Source organism: Portunus trituberculatus, chromosome 35 (genome assembly GCF_017591435.1).
Source record: "Portunus trituberculatus isolate SZX2019 chromosome 35, ASM1759143v1, whole genome shotgun sequence".
Taxonomy (NCBI): domain Eukaryota; kingdom Metazoa; phylum Arthropoda; class Malacostraca; order Decapoda; family Portunidae; genus Portunus; species Portunus trituberculatus.
The window spans coordinates 8,877,746-8,901,160 of NC_059289.1; the positions used below are offsets into that span (position 1 = coordinate 8,877,746).

At 42.1% G+C, this 23,415-nt stretch overlaps 1 protein-coding gene across 1 annotated transcript in view; it reads left to right on the forward strand.

Annotated features, from left to right (window-relative positions):
* Positions 1 to 3,703: 3,703 nt before the first annotated feature.
* Positions 3,704 to 23,415, forward strand: part of LOC123513113 (mitochondrial import inner membrane translocase subunit Tim29-like) — a 28,966-nt gene continuing 9,254 nt past the window's right edge. The window contains exon 1 of the mRNA XM_045269990.1: positions 3,704 to 3,854. Within this exon, the coding sequence (XP_045125925.1) occupies positions 3,719 to 3,854 (136 nt within the window). The 5' untranslated portion in view covers positions 3,704 to 3,718. The remainder of the gene's footprint in view (positions 3,855 to 23,415) is intronic.

Consider the following 23,415-nt stretch of genomic DNA (forward strand, 5'->3'; position numbering starts at 1 on the left):
GCTGCTGCTGCTGCTGCTACTACTACTACTACTACTACTACTACTACTACTACTACTACTGCTGCTGCTGCTGCACTCTTCTTCCCTCTTTCTCCTCTTCTTCCTCCTCCATTTACAAAGACCATTTTCTTTCTCTTTTATCCTTCCTATCACTCTTGCATTTCATTCCTCTGCTCTCTTTTCCACATTACTAGCATTTTTCCTCCCTCCCCCTAGTTTCCCGTCCCTCTCCCTCTCCCTCTCCCTTTTCCCTTGTCACGGACCCAATATGCCCGCCATCTGTCCAAAATGACCACCATTAAGCCTACATCATCACCACCTCATAAATTTGTAATGACTCTGATCTGTTTACTTGATCACAGCAGCGGAGGTGAGGCGCCAAGTAACATACAGAGAGAGAGAGAGAGAGAGAGAGAGAGAGTAGGGTAGGGATTCTGGGGGAGTATGACAAAAGTGATGAGTGATGCGTGAGTAAAAGCATATTCTTGTTTACATTTCTATGAATCGGTGAGTGTCTATTGGATTTGTGGTGAAAGGAATGAGTGTGTTGGGATGGTGACTGTAGTGTGGGATGATAGTGATGACGGTGACTGCAGTCTGCCTCGCCACTATCACTACTGCCACAGTCAGCCACAGCAGAAGCAGTTATACATATACGTAAACACAGCAAAACAGCAGCAGTAGTAGCGGCAGCGGCAGCAGCAGCAAGGAAAGACAAGCCAAGAGTGAGGCAAGTGGGTGGAGGAGGGGCGGCGGGGCGGCGGGGCGGCCTCTGGGGTGGAGCCGCCCAGATCATGCATACACAATGAGGCGCGCGCCGCTCCCACCATTATTGCTCTCAAGTGTTTTCATGTTCGAATTCCGCCGACCAGACGCCGACCTGCGCTTCGTGTTTCTTCTTTGTCTCCCAGACCCGCTTCCCTGTCCACCCCCACGCCGTCCTGCACGCCCACCCGCGCCCCCACACGCCCTGCCGCCCCGCCGGAACCTCCCTGACGGCGACGGGGGCGATGGGAGGCGGTATGGGCGCGGCGGCGGCGGGTAACGCGCGGGACGTTTTCTCCCAGTTTATCTCCACGATTGATGATGCCAATTTGGCCGCCATTAGGAAAAACCGTCGACCCGGGACGACTTTACCCGAGGAGGCTCCGACGGTGAATATTGGTCACCTCCAGGGCCCAGGATGCCTGGGCTAGCAGGATTGGCGGGGCGGGGCGGGTGGAGTTGCGGGGAGATGGTTACTAAGACAATGAGGGGGAGTTGGAGGCCGAGTGGTGACGCGAAATCAGCAGGATAGTGTGTGAGAAGTGTGGTTAAGTAGGCAGCGAGTGATGGGAGGTATTGGTGATGGGGGCGACGAGAGGTGATGGAGGTAGTGATGCCATAGAAGGGAGGAGGGGCGGGGGAGTGAGGCTTAACTTTCTTTACATGACGAGGGAAATGGTGAAGATGATGGCGACGTTGTGGAGCAGAGAAATGCTATAGGGAAAACTGGCCTGAGTGGCAATTGGCAGTATATTACGTATTTTTACCAGTGAGGACAAAACTATAGCTACTGACAGGAGAGGAACAACATATATCCTAGCTCAATCCCTCCATAAGCAAGTCTCCTTCTCCTCCTCCCCGTTAAACAATTAATCCATGTGCACCAGCTCTGTTCGGAAACCTTCAAGCAATGCCTGCCTGGCTTTCCGACCAAACCAGCGCCAATCATGGTTTAAAAATTGCTACTTACTTAGCCGGGATACCTTCCAAGTGCACGAAGAAACCACGTCTTTTTTTTTTTTTTTTTTTTTACCATGTGGGCTTTTCACGGGAATTTATGGGCTAAAGGGGATACTTTTTGGGTACCCCCTATCTCAAAGCCCACCCGCTAGGAAACCGTTGCCCCTGAGTGAGGAAGCCCAACCTACACTCGGACTGTGGACAGGATTCGAACCCGTGCGCTTGGAGACCCCTCGGATCCCAAAGCACGCATGGTTCCACTGTACCACGGCGGTCCTCCCCTTCCCTCCCTGCTATATCTCCTGCACACACACACACACACACACACACACACGATTTTTTTCCCCTCAAAATCCTGCAGAATGGGAAGAAAAAAAGAGCAAACTATATCATAACACAATATTTGCTCAAGATTTTATTATATAGTAGAGAAGCTTGTGTCCCCACTGATAAGTGTGGCTAGCATAGAAAAAGCAAGTATTGTGGTGGTGTAACATTAGCTAACATCCTTACCAACGTGCACCATCCTCCTGTAAGCTATCCTCTGAAAAGTGAGCGGAAGAATCCCAACCGCACTGTTCATCCTCTATTTTTTTTTTTTTTTTCCTTTATGAGGTTATTTGAAGCAAAGCAGAGTCCATTCCTGATTCTATAGGCCACTATTGTCACCCGGAAATGTAACGCGTATGCAACGGCCTAAGGAGAGAGAGGAGGAAGGCACGAACAGGATTGCATTCATATTATGCACTACGATGTGCAGACTGTGAGAGGAAAGATGTGGATGCAAAGGGTGGACAGAATGGACGGGAATGAAAGATGGAAGAGAGCATGATGAGTGAGCAGCAGAATGAAACCACGAAGAAGAGTGTGAAGAGCAGAGCAGACTGGAAAAGGAAAGATGTGGATGCTCGAGATGGACAGAATCCTGACAGAGAGGAAAGGTGGAAAGCTTGGGTGTGGGAGGGAGCTGAGTGGCGCGTTGAGTGTGTGGCGCAGACTGGGAGGTAAAATGTGGATATTGAAGGTGGATAGGAGATTAACCGTTGAAAAATGGAGAGAAAGGATGAAACTGAGAGAAGGATGAAAGGAAAAGGGGAAAATGGAAGGAATAAAGAGTAAAATGAAAAGATGGTGTAATAAACGAAAGAAAAGAATACATATAACTAGGAAATTATTTTGACAGTATACTTGATAAACTTTATAGTTAAACAAACATCACACGGGAGACATAAGACTAGATATTGTAACCTACACACTACAATACATCATCACTACATGAGCTATGGTGGCTACATCAGCACAAACCTTTCTCCTTGTTGTTCATCTTTGTATCGCTTCTTAATTCACGAGTCCTTGCTTCTGCCATCTCTTGCATTACTCCTTCATCACTATACCACACTGCTTCTTCCGTTCACACTCTCCATCACATCACAGTGATCACACTATCCACAGTTGTTAACTTGTTATATAAACGTCAAACTGGCGTACTTTATTATTATTATTATTTTTTTTTTTTTTATCAATTCGTCCAGAGTTTGGTCTTTGTATCAGTTGATGTTTCTAATCTGTTTTATTCTGCTGTCCATCACGTTCTTCCGCTGACATTCTCTCATCATAGTCAATTTCTTTGTTATCTTGTATCCTCAGATTGTCAAAAAAGTAATTGTCCAATATTGTTTCGTCTCCAGTCTGATGTTGTTTCTTATATTTTCAACTCTGTCCATCAAGTTCTTCCTCTAATTTTCTCTCTTCTTTCACATTTCATACACCATTTTCTTTTTCTCTTGTATCCTCAGATTGTCAAATTAATTGTCTTATATAATTCCTTCTGCAGTCTGATGATGTTTCTTATCTTTTTAATTCTTCGAGTCCTTCCGCTATTTTTTTTTTTTTTCTCATCTTTCACATTTCATACACCTTTCTCTTTTCTCTTGTATCCTCAGTGTCATAAAGTAATATTTTCCTGTTAGTTTCTTCGTTCTCCACTTCACTGATGCTCAAGCAGAGATCAAGATTCAAGAGCGCCATGATGGAGGTGTGGAGGCGAGGTCTGTCTTCCTCAGCGCTCAGATTATCATGGAAATTAAGACTTCCCCGTAGATTGAGAGGCGGTTTGCTGGAGAAATGGGGTAATTTATGACATTATGTACCTATATTATTGTAGCTTTGGTTAAAATAAGGTTGTTTTCTCCGTTTGGCGCGGTGACAAGTTGGGAACATGAGCCAAGTTGATGTTATTGTGTGTATTTGTATGAGTTAGGATCCATTTATGTGTGTGTCATTATCCTAGTATCTCTGTAAGCTGTAAGAGCCACAGGGATGCTTGCTAGTGTTGTCATGGGTGGTTTTCAATAACCAATTCTCATTTTATTTTATTTTTTCTTATTTATTTGATTTTATTTTTATTTATTTATTTTTTTTTAGAGCCCATCAGAAACACGTTGGAATTAGTGGGAAAAGGCAACAGTAGATTTGCAGTTTCACCCAATATCCCCAGTCTCTAGCCACACCCCCCCCAACCCCTCCAGCAAGCTTGGGGGCCTGTGGGGAACCGGGTTTTTTTTTTTTTTGGGGTGGGGCACATACGAGTGATGTATAAACTTTGAAAATATAGGGAAATTTCCCTACAAGTCAAGAAAATTTCCTAAATGTAGCAAACAACCAAAAACCTATTATAACCAGAGAGCTGTGCCCCCCTTGAACATCCACCACTAGTATATTTGAACACAACCGGTAAGCTGAGGAGACCAAGTCTAACGTAACCTAACCTTGTTTTACCTATCCTAATCTAACCTAACCTAACCGAGCCTTACCTAACCTAGCCTAACCTAACCTAACCTGACCTATTCAAACGTAATGTAACTCCCCAAAAAAGTATTGGAAATCTAGGGATATTTCCCTACAAGTGAAAGAAATTCCCTAAGTATACAAAGAAATTGACAGTTGCCATAGTTATGTAATATGTGCCTCATACACTCATATAGGTAAAGTGTAGGGTAGCAGCACATAAAATACCTTAAGAAGAAGTGGAGGGTCCAGCCTCTGAATGAGTGTCCAATTCCTCAAGAGGAATAGGCGGCGAACGCTGTCCAGTACACCGTGTTGCTGTAGGAAGATGATCACTACACTTGACTGTTAATAAAATTTCGCAATAAACTCCTAGTATGTGTAAGTGCACTCTCCACATATATCCCGCACAGAAGCCATGGTGTTACTAACCCTCTTTATCAAAATGTAGGCAGTTTATCCCTCCCTAGACACACATGCATGTAGATGATTGGCTGGAGGAAATGATGACTTCCATGATTGGCAGCAGGCAACCGGACGTCATTTAATGTCAGAACACATGACTGAGAGTCATGCACTTAGAGCATCTGCACAGCATTGATAACAAACACACGAACACACTCACTATCCTTTCAATGACTGCGGAAACAGGATCCCAGCTAAAAACTGAGGTAAATCTCAGAAATTCCGTCCCGACCTTATTATTCGTTTGCGACAAGGTAATATGGGGTTAGAAATGCTCCTAGCAGTGTGATCTAGACTGTGAGACACTTCATACTTTACGTGTAATTTGTTGGGGGGAAACGGCAATTAAACCAAGCCAACAAAATATCAGCCGCCCCTTCGATACTTGGTAGTGTTGTCATGGCGTGTTTTCAATAGGCAATTATTTTATTTTATTTTATTTGTTTATTTTCATAATTATCACCAAAATCTTGGAAGCCCAGAACTGTTTGCTCTCCCATCTTGAATTAAAAAACCACAGGGATAATTATTAGTTCTCATGCATGTATTTCAAGTTTTTTTTTTTTTCCATTTCCATAATTCATTTTTATAATTACAGAAGTCCTTTAGGTAGTGCATATTCTGCCATAAGGACTGTTTTTCAAAAGCCGCAAGAGTAGACGATAGGGTTTGTTTGGTCATTTTGCAGTTTCATTCAACCCTGGAATTTGTGATGTGGCTTATGTTTTTCTGGTGAGAAATGTAGTAAAGTGATTGATGGTATATGTCAGTTCCAGCGCAAATTAATATTTTTCAAGTTTGGACTTTTTTGTTTGTTCTATAAGCACAATATACTGAAAGCACTGTGACGACCATTTATTATCACTGTTTTTATGGATGTTTTCTAGTTGGTGATGTAGAATATTTATTAGCCATTTCACTGCTGTACATCATTCCTTCATCACTGGCCTGATGGAGACCAACTCTGCACACACCTTCACTCATCATACTGGCTAGATATTGCAAAATCTATTCTTTTTATATCAATCTTTCTTGGAGTGATTACAAAGATTCCACATATTGGCCCGTACTTATAAAACGTTCCTAGGAACGACGCAAAATTGTGCTCAGCTAGAAAAATTCTTAGGCACGACTTACAAAAGTGACCCAGGACATTCCTACTCGATCCTAGGTAAGATTTTCGCCTAGGTGAAGATTGTTGCTACTTTGGAAATTAATTTATTTTCATTTTGTATGGTAACCATGGCATAGTAATAAGGGGGCAAGTCGGGCAAATCCCCTGAGCAGCACATTTCTCAGTGGCGGCACAAGTGAGGCTACTGAGAGTATTGGTGTTCAGACCGTTATTTTAGAATTTGCAACATTGAAGGCATGCAAAATAATGATTTAAAGGTGATGGATGTATAATATAATATGTATACATAATACACAAATGCTTAATTTCACATTTTAATTATTTTCGGGTGCAGCATTTCCAGGTTTCACTCCCATGTACATCTATCTCTCACTACGCCGCTGTATGAAAGGGCTGTGGTATTTAACAGAGTATAAAATTTTGTGATGTGTCACCTTAGCATTATTCACTACCTATCTTGGGAAAAAAGAAAAGAAAACATCTTCCAGTAATACATGTAAACCTAATTCCAACTGAAGCAGTTTATGTAAAGTGGTTCTGAATTGATCAGAAAACAAAATTCAGTGGTTATATTAGAAGAAATATCTTGGTTAGGTTAAGTTTGGCTAGGTTAAACTTGGTTAGGTTAAGTTTAGTAAGGTTAAATTGGGTTAGGTTAACTTTAGTTGTATAAAACGGAGTTAGGTTATCTGGTTAAATTAAATTGAGTTAAGTTTCACTACATTAACTTTGGTTAGGTTAAGATTAGTTAAGTTACATTGAGTTAGGTTAACTTTGTTTAGGTTAAACAGTTAGGTTGGATCAGATTATATTATTTGCTTCACAATTAATGACATGATAATAGATTACTTGCTTCAGTACACTTCTTACATTCAGCCATATGGTGTACACAAGGCAGTTCCTTTTCACCACCCTTGAAATAATCCAATATTAATTTTATCCATCCCACATATAATCCTTATCCATACTTTCATCCAACAGTCTTTTAAAGCTACTCATCTCAGTAATTACATGTTTACTCAGCCCATTCACAACTATGTTAGAGAATGAATATCTACCTACATGTTATGCATATCATAGTTTTTCCTAGTTACATCCATTGTCATGTCTCCTATCCTGTTTACATATTTCTAAAACCTGATTGGTTTCTTTTGCTAATTCCTTTCACCCATTTGAAAAAAAACATGGTTAGTGTTTTATTAATATTCATGCTTTACAGCTCCACAATACACTGATGCAGCATAATTGTTACTCACCTTAGTAAAATCACCACCTTCATCTCAGGTGTTCCTCTGTGTCGGACTTTGAAGGGCGTCTCATCACATGTCTGTCACAAATATGACCCGTGCATGATCCAAGCAATTCATCTTGACAAGTTTTTCGTTGTTATAATCACATAGCATGTGCTTTTGCATCCACAGGCTCTCGTCCCCACAGGTTCTCGTCCCCACAGGTTCTCGTCCCCACAGGCTCTTGTCCCCACAGGCTCTCGTCCCGACAGGCTCTCGTCCCCCACAGGCTCTTGTCCCCACAGTCTCTCGTCCCCACAGGCTCTCATCCCCACAGGCTCTCGTCCCCACAGGCTCTTGTCCCCACAGGCTCTCATCCCCACAGGCTCTCGTCCCCACAGGCTCTTGTCCCCACAGTCTCTCGTCCCCACAGTCTCTCGTCCCCACAGTCTCTCGTCCCACAGTCTCTCGTCCCCACAGGCTCTCGTCCCAACAGGCTTTCTTCCCTACAGGCTCTCATGCCCATAGTTTCTTGTCCCCACAGGCTCTCATCCCCACAGGCTCTCGTCCCCACAGGCTCTCGTTGCCACAGTCTCTCGTCCCCACAGGCTCTCATCCCCACAGTCTCTCGTCCCCACAGTCTCTCGTCCCCACAGTCTCTCGTCTCCACAGGCTCTCGTCCCCACAGGCTCTCATCCCCACAGGCTCTCGTCCCTACAGGCTCTCGTGCCCATAGTTTCTTGTCCCCACAGGCTCTCGTCCCCACAGGCTCATATCCCCACAGGCTCTCGTCCCCACAGGCTGTCGTCCCCACAGGCTCTTGTCCCCACAGTCTCTCATCTCCACAGGCTCTCATCCCCACAGGCTCTCGTCTCCATAGTCTCTCATCCCCACAGGCTCTCGTCCCCACAGGCTCTTGCATCCACAGGCTCTTGTCCCCACAGTCTCTCATCCCCACAGGCTCTCGTCCCCACAGGGTCTCGTCCCCACAGGCTCTCGTCCCCACAGGTTCTTGTCCCCACAGTCTCTCGTCCCTACAGGCTCTCGTCTTCACAGGCTCTTGTCCCCACAGGCTCTCATCCCCACAGGCTCTTGTCCCAACAGGCTCTTGTCCCCACAGTCTCTCGTCCCTACAGGCTCTCGTCTTCACAGGCTCTCGTCCCCACAGGCTCTCGTCCCCACAGGCTCTTGTCCCCACAGGCTCTTGTCCCCGCAGGCTCTTGTCCCCACAGGCTCTCGTCCCCACAGGCTCTTGTCCCCACAGGCTCTCGTCCCCACAGTCTCTCGTCCCCACAGGCTCTTGTCCCCACAGGCTCTTGTCCCCACAGGCTCTCATCCCCACGTGCTCTTGTCCCCACAGGCTCTCGTCCCCACAGGCTCTTGTCCCCACAGTCTCTTGTCCCCACAGGCTCTTGTCCCCACAGGCTCTTGTCCCCACAGGCTCTCATCCCCACAGGCTCTCATCCCCACAGTCTCTTGTCCCCACAGGCTCTCATCCCCACAGGCTCTCATCCCCACAATCTCTTGTCCCCACAGGCTCTCGTCCCAACAGGCTCTTGTCCCCACAGCCTCTCATCCCCACAGGATCTCATCCCCACAGGCTCTCATCCCCACAGGCTCTCATCCCCACAGGCTCTCATCCCCACAGGCTCTCATCCGCACAGTCTCTTGTCCCCACAGGCTCTCGTCCCAACAGGCTCTCATCCCCACAACCTCTCATCCCCACAGCCTCTCATCCCCACAGGATCTCATCCCCACAGGCTCTCATCCCCACAGGCTCTCATCCGCACAGTCTCTTGTCCCCACAGGCTCTCGTCCCAACAGGCTCTCGTCCCCACAGCCTCTCATCCCCACAGCCTCTCATCCCCACAGGATCTCATCCCCACAGGCTCTCGTCCCCACAGGCTCTTGTCCCAACAGTCTCTTGTCTCCACAGGCTCTCATCCCCACAGCCTCTGGTCCCCACAGGCTCTTGTCCCCACAGTCTCTTGTCTCCACAGGCTCTCATCCCCACAGGCTCTTGTCCCCACAGTCTCTTGTCCCCACAGGCTCTTTTCCCACAGTCTCTTGTCCCCACAGGCTCTTGTCCCCACCCCACAGGCTCTTGTCCCCACAGTCTCTTGTCCCGACAGGCTCTCATCCCCACAGGCTCTCATCCGCACAGTCTCTTGTCCCCACAGTCTCGTCCCAACAGGCTCTCGTCCCCACAACCTCTCATCCCCACAGCCTCTCATCCCCACAGGATCTCATCCCCACAGGCTCTCATCCCCACAGGCTCTCATCCGCACAGTCTCTTGTCCCCACAGGCTCTCGTCCCAACAGGCTCTCGTCCCCACAGCCTCTCATCCCCACAGCCTCTCATCCCCACAGGATCTCATCCCCACAGGCTCTCGTCCCCACAGGCTCTTGTCCCAACAGTCTCTTGTCTCCACAGGCTCTCATCCGCACAGCCTCTGGTCCCCACAGGCTCTTGTCCCCACAGTCTCTTGTCTCCACAGGCTCTCATCCCCACAGGCTCTTGTCCCCACAGTCTCTTGTCCCCACAGGCTCTTTTCCCCACAGTCTCTTGTCCCCACAGGCTCTTGTCCCCACCCCACAGGCTCTTGTCCCCACAGTCTCTTGTCCCGACAGGCTCTCATCCCCACAGGCTCTCGTCCCCACAGTCTCTTGTCCCCACAGTCTCTCATCCCCACAGGCTCTCATCCCCACAGGCTCTCGTCCCCACAGTCTCTTGTCCCCACAGTCTCTCATCCCCACAGGCTCTCATCCCCACAGGCTCTCGTCCCCACAGTTTCTTGTCCCCACAGTCTCTCATCCCCACAGGCTCTTGTCCCCACAGGCTCTTGTCCCCACAGTCTCTTGTCCCGACAGGCTCTCATCCCCACAGGCTCTCATCCCCACAGGCTCTTGTCCCCACAGTCTCTTGTCCCCACAGCCTCTCATCCCCACAGGCTCTCATCCCCACAGGCACTCGTCCCCACAGTCTCTTGTCCCGACAGGCTCTCATCCCCACAGTCTCTTGTCCCCACAGGCTCTCATCCCCACAGGCTCTTGCATCCACAGGCTCTTGTCCCCACAGGCTCTCATCCCCACAGGCTCTTGTCACCACAGGCTCTTGTCCAGTAAATCAAATCATTCCGTAACGGGGAAGGCTGGCTGGGTGACCAGCAGACGACCGTGGTGAATCTGGGAATGGAGTAAAAAGTGGGAAATGGAATTCAATGTGAACAAAAGCCATGTCATGGAAATGGGAAAGAGTGAAAGACGACCTGTGGGAATCTATAAGATGAGAGATGGAGTAGAACTGGAGAAAGTTAAAGAGGAAAAGGACTTAAGAGTGACGATGGAAGAAAACAATCAACCAGTAAGCCATATTGATAGAAATTTTAGAGAAACATATAATTTGCTAAGGAATATTGGAATAGCATTTCACTACATGGACAAAGAAATGATGAAGAGATTGATAAGTACTATAATAAGACCCAGATTGGAATATGCAGGAGTAGTGTGGACCCCTCATAAAAAGAAACACATAGGGAAATTGGAGAGACTACAAAAAATGGCTACAAGAATGATTCCAGAATTTGAAGGGATGACATATGAGGAGAGACTAAAGGCTATGGATCTACCAACCCTGGAACAAAGAATTCAGAGAGGAGACCTGATACAAGTTTATGAATTGATGAACAGAATGGACCAAGTGGATAATGAGAAACTGATCCTGAGAGAAGAATATGACATCCGAAGCACAAGATCGCATAGTAAAAAGCTGAGAAAAGGAAGATGTCTGAGAGATGTTAAAAAATATAGTTTCCCGCATAGATGTATTGAGACGTGGAACAGTTTAAATGAAGAAGTAGTGTCTGCAACGAGTGTGCATACTTTTAAAGTAAGATTGGATAAGTGTAGATATGGAGATGGGGCCACACAAGCATAAAGCCCAGGCCCTGTAAAACTACAACTAGGTAGATACACACACCGCATAGTGTAGTGGTTAGCATGCTCGACTCACAATCGAGAGGGCCGAGTTCGAGTCCCGGTAAGTGGCGAGCAAATGGGCAAGCCTTTTTAATGTGTGGCCCCTGTTCACCTAGCAGTAAATAGGTACAGGATGTAACTCGAGGGGTTCTGGCCTCGCTTTCCTGGTGTGTGGAGTGTGTTGATGTGGTCTCAGTCCTACCCAAAGATTGGTCTATGAGCTCTGAGCTCACTCCGTAATGGGGAAGACTGGCTGGGTGACCAGCAGGCGACTGAGGTGAATTACACACACACACACACACACACACACACACACACACACAGTGGGTGAGATCACCAACAAGGTGCAGGGGACAAGATGTTGCAGCAAGGTTGGATTTGGTATTTACCAGGGGAATCTCTCTAAAAGAGGAAATTGAACATGAAAGTCCCTTGGGGAAAAGTGATCATGATGTCCTAAGCTTTGAGCTGGATACGGAATTAAGCACGAATAAGATTGTGGAACACAGGGAGGGAAAATTAAATTATACTAGGGCAAATTATAACCATATAAGGGAGTTCTTTAATGAAATTGACTGGTCCGTGGTATACCAGGAAAGGGATATGCAATTGAAATACGATAAATTTATGGATTTGTATAACTCTGCTGTGAAAAAGTTTGTGCCATATCACAGAAAGAGGACTTTAAATAATAAACAGTGGTTTAATAGAAATTGTGAAGAAGCAAAAAAGAACAAAGAAAAGGCATGGAAGAAACTTAAGAAAAACAGTGATGTATTATCAAGGGAAGTCTACAAAACAGCAAGGAATAGATATGTTGAAGTAAGGAGAACAGCACAGAAGGAATATGAACAGAGGGTGGTGGAAAACTGTGATAGTGACCCAAAATGTTTTACAAATTCATAAATGGAAAACTAAATAAAAGGGAGGCAATAGAAAAGGTAAAAACGGGAAGAAGTATATGAAGATGCTGGAGATATAGCTGAAATTTTGAACGACAACTTTTGCAAAGTGTTTACAAAGGAGGAGCATTTTATGGGAGGAAGGCCTACGGAAATAAAGCAAATGCAGGACATCATGGTTACTAAGGAAGATGTAAGGAAAATTATAAGCAATCTGGATATTAATAAATCAATGGGGCCTGATGGCATATCTGGGAGGTTGCTAAATGAATGTAAGGATCAATTGTTGAACCCCGTATTTGATATTGTGGAAACCTCCATACGAACAGGATTAGTCCCGAAAGAGTGGAAAAGAGCTGACATTGTGCCTATATATAAGAATGGTAGTAGAATGGAACCGCTAAATTATAGACCAGTATCGTTGACTAGTATATTGTGCAAGGTATGTGAAGAAGTAATTAAAGCTAAGTGGAGTGAGTATCTAGAAAGTGAAAACATTCTGAGTGAAAGGCAGTTTGGTTTCAGAAAAGGAAGATCGTGTATCCAATTTATTATGTTTTTATTCAAGAGTGACTGACATACTACAACATAGAGAGGGATGGGTGGATGCTATCTACCTGGACTTGAGAAAGGCCTTTGATAAAGTACCACACAATAGACTGATGTGGAAACTAAAGAAGATTGGAGGAGTAAATGATAAACTAGCAAAATGGATGGAAAATTACTTAATGGGAAGAGAAATGAGAACAGTGGTGAGAGGAAGGAAGTCCGAGTGGAAGAAGGTAACCAGTGGAGTTCCACAAGGGTCAGTGCTGGGTCCCATCATGTTTTTGATTTATGTTAATGATATGCCAGTAGGAATTGACAGTTATATGAACATGTTTTGGACGATACTAAAATTATGAGGAGAGTAAAGAATGTGGAAGATTGTAACAAGTTACAGGAAGATCTTGATAAAATATATGAGTGGAGTAAGGAGTGGCAGATGGAATTTAATATAGACAAGACCCATGTTATGAAAATGGGAAGAAGTAGATACAGACCAAACAGGGATTACAGGCTGGGTGATGAGAAAATTAAAGAGACCAATGAGGAGAAAGACTTAGGAGTAACCGTGCAAAACACCTTGTCACCGGAGAAACACATTAACAAGATTTTTGGAAAACATACAACATGCTTCAAAATATTGGCCTTGCATTCCACTACCTAGATGAAGGAATGATGAAGAAGATATTATGTACCTTAATAAGACCCCAGTTAGAATATGCAGCATGTGTCTGGTCACCGCATATGAAGAAAAATGTGAAGGTGGAAAGGGTACAGAGGCTGGCAACAAGGATGGTACCAGGACTCAGGGAGTTAGACTATGAGGAAAGACTGAGGAAGCTGGGGCTGACCACATTAGAAGAGAGAAGAACAAGAGGAGACATGATAACTATGTATAAATTGGTGAACAAGATTGACATACTGGATAGAGAGTACACACACACACACACACACACACACACACACACACACACACACACACACACACACACACACACTCCGCGCTCCGTGGAGAGCGGACGTGCCTCCTGCTCAGAGCGGCATCTAACTAACACTCCACACGCTAAGCAATGTGCTTGAGTGAGAATAGTTATTGCTATTGAGGGCGACCAGAGCGAGTGAACGAGTGTACAGAGTGAACGTAGCCTGGTGGCGTGTACATGGGAGTGATCGGAGGTGGGAGAACCTCCACACTCCAAACGACAGAGCGGGAACCCACAAAGGCCAGCCATAGCAGCCGCCAACGCATCCAACCACACACGTAGCTACCAGGCCTGGCCCCAGTGACCACACACCCACATGTTCCCAGGAAAAGTAAGAAAAAATGGATAGACCGGTAAGGAATAAATTACCAAATTCAAAATATGTTGATGAGGCCCAGGGAGCAAAGCCGAAAGTGGCCAGTCAAAGCATGAGTCCAGCTTCAACAGGGCAACATTGCAAGGTAGATTGGTAATGTTGGAGAAGAGATTTGAGGAGTTAGTGAAGGAATTAAAAGTTCAGAGGAGTGAGGAGGAGCAGGATAGAGAATTCCAAGGCTTTGAAGGAAAGAGTTAAGAGACTGGAGGAAAATGAAAAACGATTGGTGGATGAGAATGCACACTTGAAGGTGGAGGTTGAAAAATACAAGAGACGGTTGGAGGAGAAAATGGGAGAGTAGTAAAGGAGAAAGATGACTTTAAGGAAATGATTAGTGAGCAGAATGAAAGGTTTGAAAGGAATGGGAACTGAAGAAAACACAATGGACTGAGTCGAGGGAAGCAGAGATGGTTGGATTACAAGAAATAATTAAAGATCAGTTGAAGGAAGACAAAAAGAAAGGTCCAAGGAACTGGTTAATGTAATGAAGAATAAGGAAACATTGATAAGGAAATAGCAGAAAAGAAGAAGAGTGTGTTAATATTTGGGATGAAAGAACAAAATATAACATATAAGCCTAAGAGAATTAAGGAAGAATTAAAACGGTAAGAGATCTGTTCAAAAATCTAAATGATGATGAAAAAAAGACCTACAAGAAGAAGTGGAAGAGATCCATAGACTGGGTCCGTATAAGGAGGAGTGAGCAGACCGATTAAAGTAGTACTGAAGTCACAACAATCTGCGGAGGATATCCTATATAGAACATCAAAGTTAAGAGAGATAGAAGGTTGTAAAGAGGTGTTTGTGAGAAAGAATAGAAATGAGGAAGAGAGGAGAAGATATAAGGAATTGGTGGAAGAGGCGAGAAGGAAAAATGATGAGCGGTCTGAGGAGGAAAAGAAAAGTTTTTGGAGAGTTATAGAGAGAGAGTCAGAAAGTGGTATGTGGAAAGAAGGAATACGGAGGAACCCCTAGAGGAGCAGTGGGTGGACCGTAATGTATACTAATATAGATGGGATACTGTCAAGTAGATTGGAATTGCAAGACTATATGATGGTGGAGAAGCCTGATATAGTGTGTTTGACTGAGACAAAATTGCATGAAAAACAAAGATAAATTTGGATAATAAATATAATATATGGAGAAAGGATAGAGAGTAAAGGTGGAGGAGGAGTTATGATTATGACGAAGAAATAAATAAATGTGGATAAGGTTTGGTATGGGAAGAACAACAGAAGTGATAAGCATAAGGATAAAAAGTGATGGAAAAGAATTAATAATCATGGTGACCTATGTACCTCCTAAAACAAATTCTTGGACATTAAGGAATACGACAATATGATCAAGGATACTTTACAGAGTTTGGAAAGTGTATTATCTGGAAAAGAAAGGTGATACTAGTAGGAGATTTTAATTGTAAGGAGGTGGATTGGGAAAATCTAGTAAGTGGTGTTGGAGAGGAAGCATGGGAGAGAGATTTCTTAATCTAATGATGGAAAATATGATGGAACAGAGGGTGAAGGAAAATACTAGATATAGAGGAGATGATGAACCGGCTAGACTGGATTTGGTGTTAACAAGAGAAGTGTACCTATGTGGAGATATACAATACAAGTGTCCTTTGGGAAAGAGTGATCATGTGGTTATGGAAATGCAGATAGCAACAACACAGCGAAGGAAGGACGAGACATACAGGAGTGGTAGATTGAATTATAGAAAGATGGACACAGAAAGTTTGAAAAATTATTTCAGAAAATTAGATTGGGAGGAGATGTTACAAATCAGAGAAGTGCAAAAGAAATATGAGATTTTTATGAAATATTATAAAGAAGGAGTTATGAAATTTGTACCAAAGTATAAACCGAGAGAGGAAGGAAGAAAGGATTGGTTTAATGCAACTTGTGTTAAGGCTAAGGAAAAGAGATGTGGCTTGGAAAAGATGGAAAAAGAGCAGGAATATACTAAATAAGGAGAATTATAGAGTGGCGAGAAATGAGTATGTGAGGGTAAGGAGGAGGAAGAAAGAAAATTTGAAAAGATATTGTAGACAAGAGTAAGGAACATCCAAAATTGTTTTACAGGTTCATAAATGGTAAACTTAAAAAGAGAGTCCATTGAAAGATTAAAAGGAGAGCAAGGGATAGTAGATGACCCTAAGAATATAGCGGAATTGCTAAATAATAGGTTTCAACAAGTATTTACTGAAGAAACAATGTTTGTAAAGCCTCAGAATGTACAAGGAAATGTGCACATGGATGACATTAAGATACCTAAAAGGAGTTATATAAAATGTTGGAGGAACTTAAAGATGATAAAGCGATGGGACCAGATGAAGTTTCAGGAAAATTATTGAAGGAGTGTAGAGAAGAATTGATTGATCCATTATATGATATTATAAGGTGTTCATTAGAAACAGGGAAGTACCAGTAGAGTGGAAAGAGCTGAAGTGGTGCCCATTTATAAGGGAGGCAGTAAGGAAGAGCCTCTTAACTATAGACCTGTGTCTCTAACAAGTGTGGTCGGTAAGATTTGTGAGAGGGTGATAAAGAAATATTGGATACGGTTCCTGGAGGATCATAAGTTATTATCGGATCATCAATTTGGCTTCAGGAAAGGGAGGTCATGTGTAACAAATCTACTGAGCTTTTATTCAAGAGTGGTTGACAAAATACAGAGAGAGAGGATGGATGGACTGTGTATATTTGGATTTAAAGAAAGCTTTTGACAAGGTACCTCACATGAGACTGTTATGGAAATTAGAGATTTATGGAGGACTGAAAGGAAAAGTGTTAAAGTGGATGGAAAACTACTTGAGATGGAGGAGATGAGAACGGTAATAAGGGATGCAAAGTCGGACTGGTTGGTGGTGGAGAGTGGAGTCCCACAAGGCTCAGTGCTGGCACCAATACTTTTCCTTGTATATATTAATGACATGCCAGAGGAGTAAACAGTTATATTAATTTGTTTGCGGATGATGCGAAGTTGTGTAGGTGTGTGAAGAGTGAAGAAGATTGTGAAATTTTACAGGCAGACCTGGATAAGATTTGGGAGTGGAGCAAGAGGTGGCAAATGGAATTTAATCTGAGCAAAAGTCATGTGATGGAGATGGGAAGAGTGGAAGACGGCCAAGAGGGTCATATAAGATGGGTGAAGAAGTAGTGTTGAAAAAGGTGGAAAAGGAAAAGGATTTGGGAGTGATAATACAAGACCATGGGCAGTTTGAGGCTCATATTGATAAGATGTTTGGAGAAACGTATAATTTGATAAAAATATTGGATTAGCCTTCCATTATATGGATAAAGATATGATGAAGAAATTAATTAGTATGGTAATTAGACCAAGATTGGAATATGCTGGAGTGGTTTGGTCCCCTTATAAAAGAAGCATATAAGGAAGTTGGAGAGATTGCAGAGAATGGCAACAAAAATGGTTCCGGAATTGGCAGAAATGACCTATGAGGAGAGATTAAAAGAAATGAATTTGCTTACCTTGGAACAAAAAGAAAGAGGAGATTTAATACAGGTTTATAAACTGTTGAATGGACTGGATGAAGTGGATAATGAGCAAATGATGTTGAGAGAGGAAAACTTAAATAGAACTACAAGATCGCATAGTAAAAAGATAGCCAAGGAATATGCTTGAAGGATGTGAAGAAATATAGTTTCCCACAAAGATATGTGGAGGTGTGGAATGGTTTGAGTGAGGAGGTGGTGTCAGCGAGGAGTGTGCATAGTTTTAAAGGAAAGTTGGATGTGTGTAGATATGGAGACGGGGCACACAGTATGATACCCAGGCCCTGTAAAATTACAACTAGGTGAATACAACTAGGTGAATACACACACACACACACACACACACACACACACACACACATAAGGAAATGATATATAAACGAGAAGGAAGAGAAAAAAGTGGAACAAGTTTAACTAAAAATGATAAAGGCAAAAGACTAAAAATGATGTATACGAACATAGATGGGGTTTTATCAAGTAAATTAGAATTAAGAGATTACATAAGGAAAGAAAATCCAGATATTGTATGCCTGGCTGAAACAAAACTAAATGAGGCAATCAAAATAGACTTGGATAATAGGTATAATGTATGGAGAAGAGACAGAGTGGGTAAAGGAGGAGGAGGAGTCATGATAATGTTAAGGAAGGAGATAGTGATCAATGAAGTGGAATGTGGGAAGGAAAAGCAGAAGTATTGTATATTAAGATGCATATTAATAAAAAAGAGATAACAATCATTGTAACATATGTGCCACCAAAAACAAATTCATGGACCAATCAAGAATATAAAGACATGATAGATGACACAATAAGGAGTCTAATGAGAATCGTTAAAGAAAGGAGAAAAGTGATATTAGTAGGAGATTTCAACTGTAAAGAAGTGGACTGGGAAAATTATGAAAGTGGTATGGGGAAGAAGCCTGGGAGAAAGATTCTTGAACCTAATGATAGACAATATGATGGACCAGAGAGTAAAGGAATACACAAGATTCAGAGGAAACGATGAGCCGGAGATTGGACCTAGTTTTACAAGGGGTATACAAATGAATGATGATATAAGATATAAGTGCCCATTGGGAAAGAGTGACCATGTAATATTAGAAATAGATATAGAGGAGGGAAATGAAGATAGAGATGATTCATACAAAGGAGACCGATTAAATTACAGAAAGGCTGATATTGAGAATCTCAAGAACTATTTTAAAACGTAGACTGGGAGGAGATGGAAAACTCAGAGACAATGCAAGACAAATATAACTTATTTTTGGAAATATACAAAACAGGAGTCAGAGAATATGTCCCAAAATATAGACCTAAAGAAGAAGGAAAGAAAGATTGGTTTAATGCAAGGTGTGCTAAGGCAAAGGAGAAAAGAGATGGAGCATGGAAAAGGTGGAGGAGAAATAGAATCCAACAAACAAGGAAAACTTCAAGGCAGCAAGAAATGAATATGTTAAGGTGAGGAAGGAAGAGGAAAAGAACTTGAAAAGATATTGTCGAAAAATGTAAGGAGCAACCAAAATTGTTCTATAGATTCATAAATGGAAAAATTAGGCAAAAAGAAACAATAGAAAGGTTAAAAGGAGAGAACAGGATGGTGGAAGACCCAAAAAGTATGGCAGAACTATTAAATAAAAATTCCAGGAGGTCTTTACTAAAGAATCCAAATTTGAGAGACCACAGGGTAATAGAGAGACAATCTATATGAAAGAGATTAAAGTAACCAAGCTTGAAATAAAGAGTTAATGAAGGAACTGGATGAAGAGAAGGCAATGGGACCGGATGAAGTCTCAGGCAGAATACTGAAAGAATGTAGGAAGAACTAGCAAGTCCTATATACAACATCATAAAATGCTCAATAGAAAATGGAACAGTGCCAGTAGAATGGAAAAGAGCTGAGGTGGTTCCCATATATAAGAGCGGAAGGAAAGAAGAACCTTTAAATTACAGACCGGTATCACTAACTAGTGTAATATGCAAGATGTGTGAAAGAATAATAAAGAAACAATGGATCGAGTTTCTTGAAGACAACAAATTAATATCAAATAGCCAATTTGGTTTTAGAAAAGGACGGTCTTGTGTAACTAATTTATTGAGTTTCTATTCTAGAATAGTTGATAGAGTACAGAGAGAGAGGATGGGTTGACTGCATTTATTTGGATTTAAAAAAGGCGTTTGACAAAGTGCCACATACAAGATTACTGTGGAAGTTAGAGGAGAAGGGTGGCTTAAAAGGAAGCACATTGAGATGGATAGAAAATTATTTGAGGGAGAGAAATAAGGACGGTAGTTAAAGATATGAAGTCAAGTGGAGAGCAGTAGAAAGCGGAGTGCCACAGGGGTCAGTATTGGCACCAATACTTTTCCTCATTTATATTAACGACATGCCAGAAGGAGTGAACAGCTACATAAATTTGTTTGCGGATGATACGAAACTGTGCAGAGTTATAAAGCAAAAGGAGGATTGTGAAATACTGCAAGAAGACCTAAATAAGATCTGGGAATGGAGTAAGAAGTGGGAAATGGAATTCAATGTGAACAAAAGCCATGTCATGGAAATGGGAAAGAGTGAAAGACGACCTGTGGGAATCTATAAGATGGGAGATGGTGTAGAACTGGAGAAAGTCAAAAAGGAAAAGGACTTAGGAGTGACGATGGAAGAAAACAATCAACCAGTAAGCCATATTGATAGAATTTTTAGAGAAACATATAATTTGCTAAGGAATATTGGAGTAGCATTTCACTACATGGACAAAGAAATGATGAAGAAATTGATAAATACTATAATAAGACCTAGATTGGAATATGCAGGAGTAGTGTGGACCCCTCATAAAAAGAAACACATAAGAAAATTGAGAGGCTACAAAAATGGCTACAAGAATGGTCCAGAACTTGAAGGGATGACATATGAGGAGAGACTAAAGGCTATGGATCTACCAACCTTGGAACAAAGAAGGAGAGAGGAGACCTGATACAAGTCTATAAATTGATCAACGGAATGGACCAAGTGGATAATGAGAAACTGATCCTGAGAGAAGAATATGACAGAAGCACAAGATCGCATAGTAAAAAGCTGAGAAAGGAAGATGTCTGAGAGATATTAAAAATATAGTTTCCAGAGATGTATTGAGACGTGGAACAGTTTAGATGAAGAAGTAGTGTCTGCAAAGAGTGTGCACACTTTTAAAGTAAGATTGGATAAGTGTAGATATGGAGACAGGGCCACACGAGCATAAAGCCCAGGCCCTGTAAAACTACAACTAGGTAAATACAACTAGGTAAATACACACACACACACACACACACATAAATGAGATACAGAGACACACACACAAAGAGATGTAAAATACAACAGGTAAATACACACACACACATTATGAAAGTGGTATGGGGGAAGAAGTCTGGGGAGATAGATTCCTGAATCTAATGATAGATAATATGATGGTCCAAAGAGTAAAGGAAAACACAAGATTCAGAGGAAACGATGAGCCAGCGAGATTGGACCTAGTTTTTACAAGGGATATACAAATGAATGGTGATATAAGACATAAGTGCCCATTGGGAAAGAGTGACCATGTAATATTAGAAATGGATATAGAAGAGGGAAAGGAAGATAGAGACAAATCATACAAAGGAGACCGGTTAGATTACAGAAAGGCTGATATTGAGAAACTCAAGAACTATTTTAAAAACGTTAACTGGGAGGAGATGGAAAACTCAAGAGATGGTGCAAGAGAAGTATAACTTATTTTTTGGAAATATACAAAACAGGAGTCAGGGAATATGTCCCAAATATAGACCTAAAGAAGAAGGAAAGAAAGATTGGTTTAATGCAAGATGTGTAGGGCAAAGGAGAAAAGAGATGGAGCATGGAAAAGGTGAAGGAGAAATAGAAATCTAGAAAATAAGGAAAGCTTCAAAACAGCAAGAAATGAATATGCTAAGGTAAGAAAGGAAGAAGAAAGGAACTATGAAAAGGACATTGTTGAAAAATGTAAGGAACAACCAAAATTGTTCTACAGATTCATAAATGGAAAAATAAGGCAAAAAGAAACAATAGAAAGGTTAAAAGGAGAGAACAGGATGGTGAAAGACCCAAAAAATAGTAAATTTTAGGAGGTCTTTACTAAGGAATCCAAATTCGAAAGACCACAGGGTAATAGAGAGACTGTCCATATGAAAGAGATTAAAGTAACCAAGCTTGAAATAAGAGTTGATGATGGAATTAGATGAAGAGAAGACAATGGGACCGGATGAAGTCTCAGGCAAAATATTAAAAGTATGTAGAGAAGAACTTGCAAGTCCTATATACATCATAAAATGCTCAATAGAATATGTAACAGTACCAGTAGAATGGAAAAGAGCTGAGGTGGTTCCCATATAAGAGCGGAAGGAAGGAAGAACCTTTAAATTACAGACCGGTATCACAAACTAGTGTAATATGCAAGATGTGTGAAAGAGTAATAAAGAAACAATGGATCGAGTTCCTTGGAAGACAACAAATTATTATCAAGTAGCCAATTTGGTTTTAGAAAAGGTCGGTCATGTGTAACAAATTTATTGAGTTTCTACTCTAGAATAGTTGATAAAGTACAAGAGAGAGAGGGATGGATTGACTGTATTTATTTAGAGTTAAAAAAGGCGTTTGATAAAGTGCTACATGAAAGATTACTATGGAAGTTAGAGGAGAAGGGTGGCTTAAAAAGAAGGACATTGAGATGGATGGAAAATTACTTGAGGGAGAGAGAAATAAGGACGGTAGTTAAAGATATGAAGTCCAGATGGAGAGCAGTAGATAGTGGAGTGCCACAGGGATCAGTATTGGTGCCAATACTTTATATATATATATATATATATATATATATATATATATATATATATATATATATATATATATATGCCAGAAGGAGTGAACAGCTACATAAATCTGTTTGTGGACGATGCAAAACTGTGCAGAGTCATAAAACAAAAAGAGAATTGTGAAATACTGCAGGAAGACTTAAACAAGATCAGAAAATGGAGTAAAAAAGGGGAGATGGAATTCAATATGGACAAAAACCATGTCATGGAAATGGGAAAAGTGAAAGACGACCAGTGGGAATCTATGAAATGGGAGATGGAGTAGAACTATGAAAAGTAAAAAAGGAAAAGGACTTGGGAGTGACGATGGAAGAAAATAATCAACTGGTAAGCCATATTGATAGAATTTTCAGAGACATATAATTTGCTAAGGAATATTGGATTAGCATTTCACTACATGGACAAAGAAATGATGAAAAAATTTATAAGTGCTATAGTAAGACCCAGATTGGAATATGCAGGAGTTGTGTGGACTCTCCATAAAAAGAAACACATAAGGAAATTGGAGAGACTACAAAAAAATGGCTACAAGAATGGTTCCAGAATTTAAAGGGATGACATATGAGGAAAGACTAAAAGCTATGGATCTACCTACCCTGGAACAGAGAAGAGAGAGAGGGGATCTGATACAAGTTTATAAATTGATTAACGGAATGGATCAAGTGGATAATGAGAAACTAATCCTGAGAGAAGAATATGACATTAGAAGCACAAGATCGCATAGTAAGAAACTGAGGAAGGGAAGATGTCTGAGAGATGTTAAAAAATATAGTTTCCCGCAAAGATGTGTTGAGACTTGGAACAGTTTGAGAGAGGAAGTGGTGTCAGCAACGAGTGTGCATAGTTTTAAAGAAAAATTGGATAAGTGTAGATATGGAGACGAGGCCACACGAGCATAAAGCCCAGGCCCTGTAAAA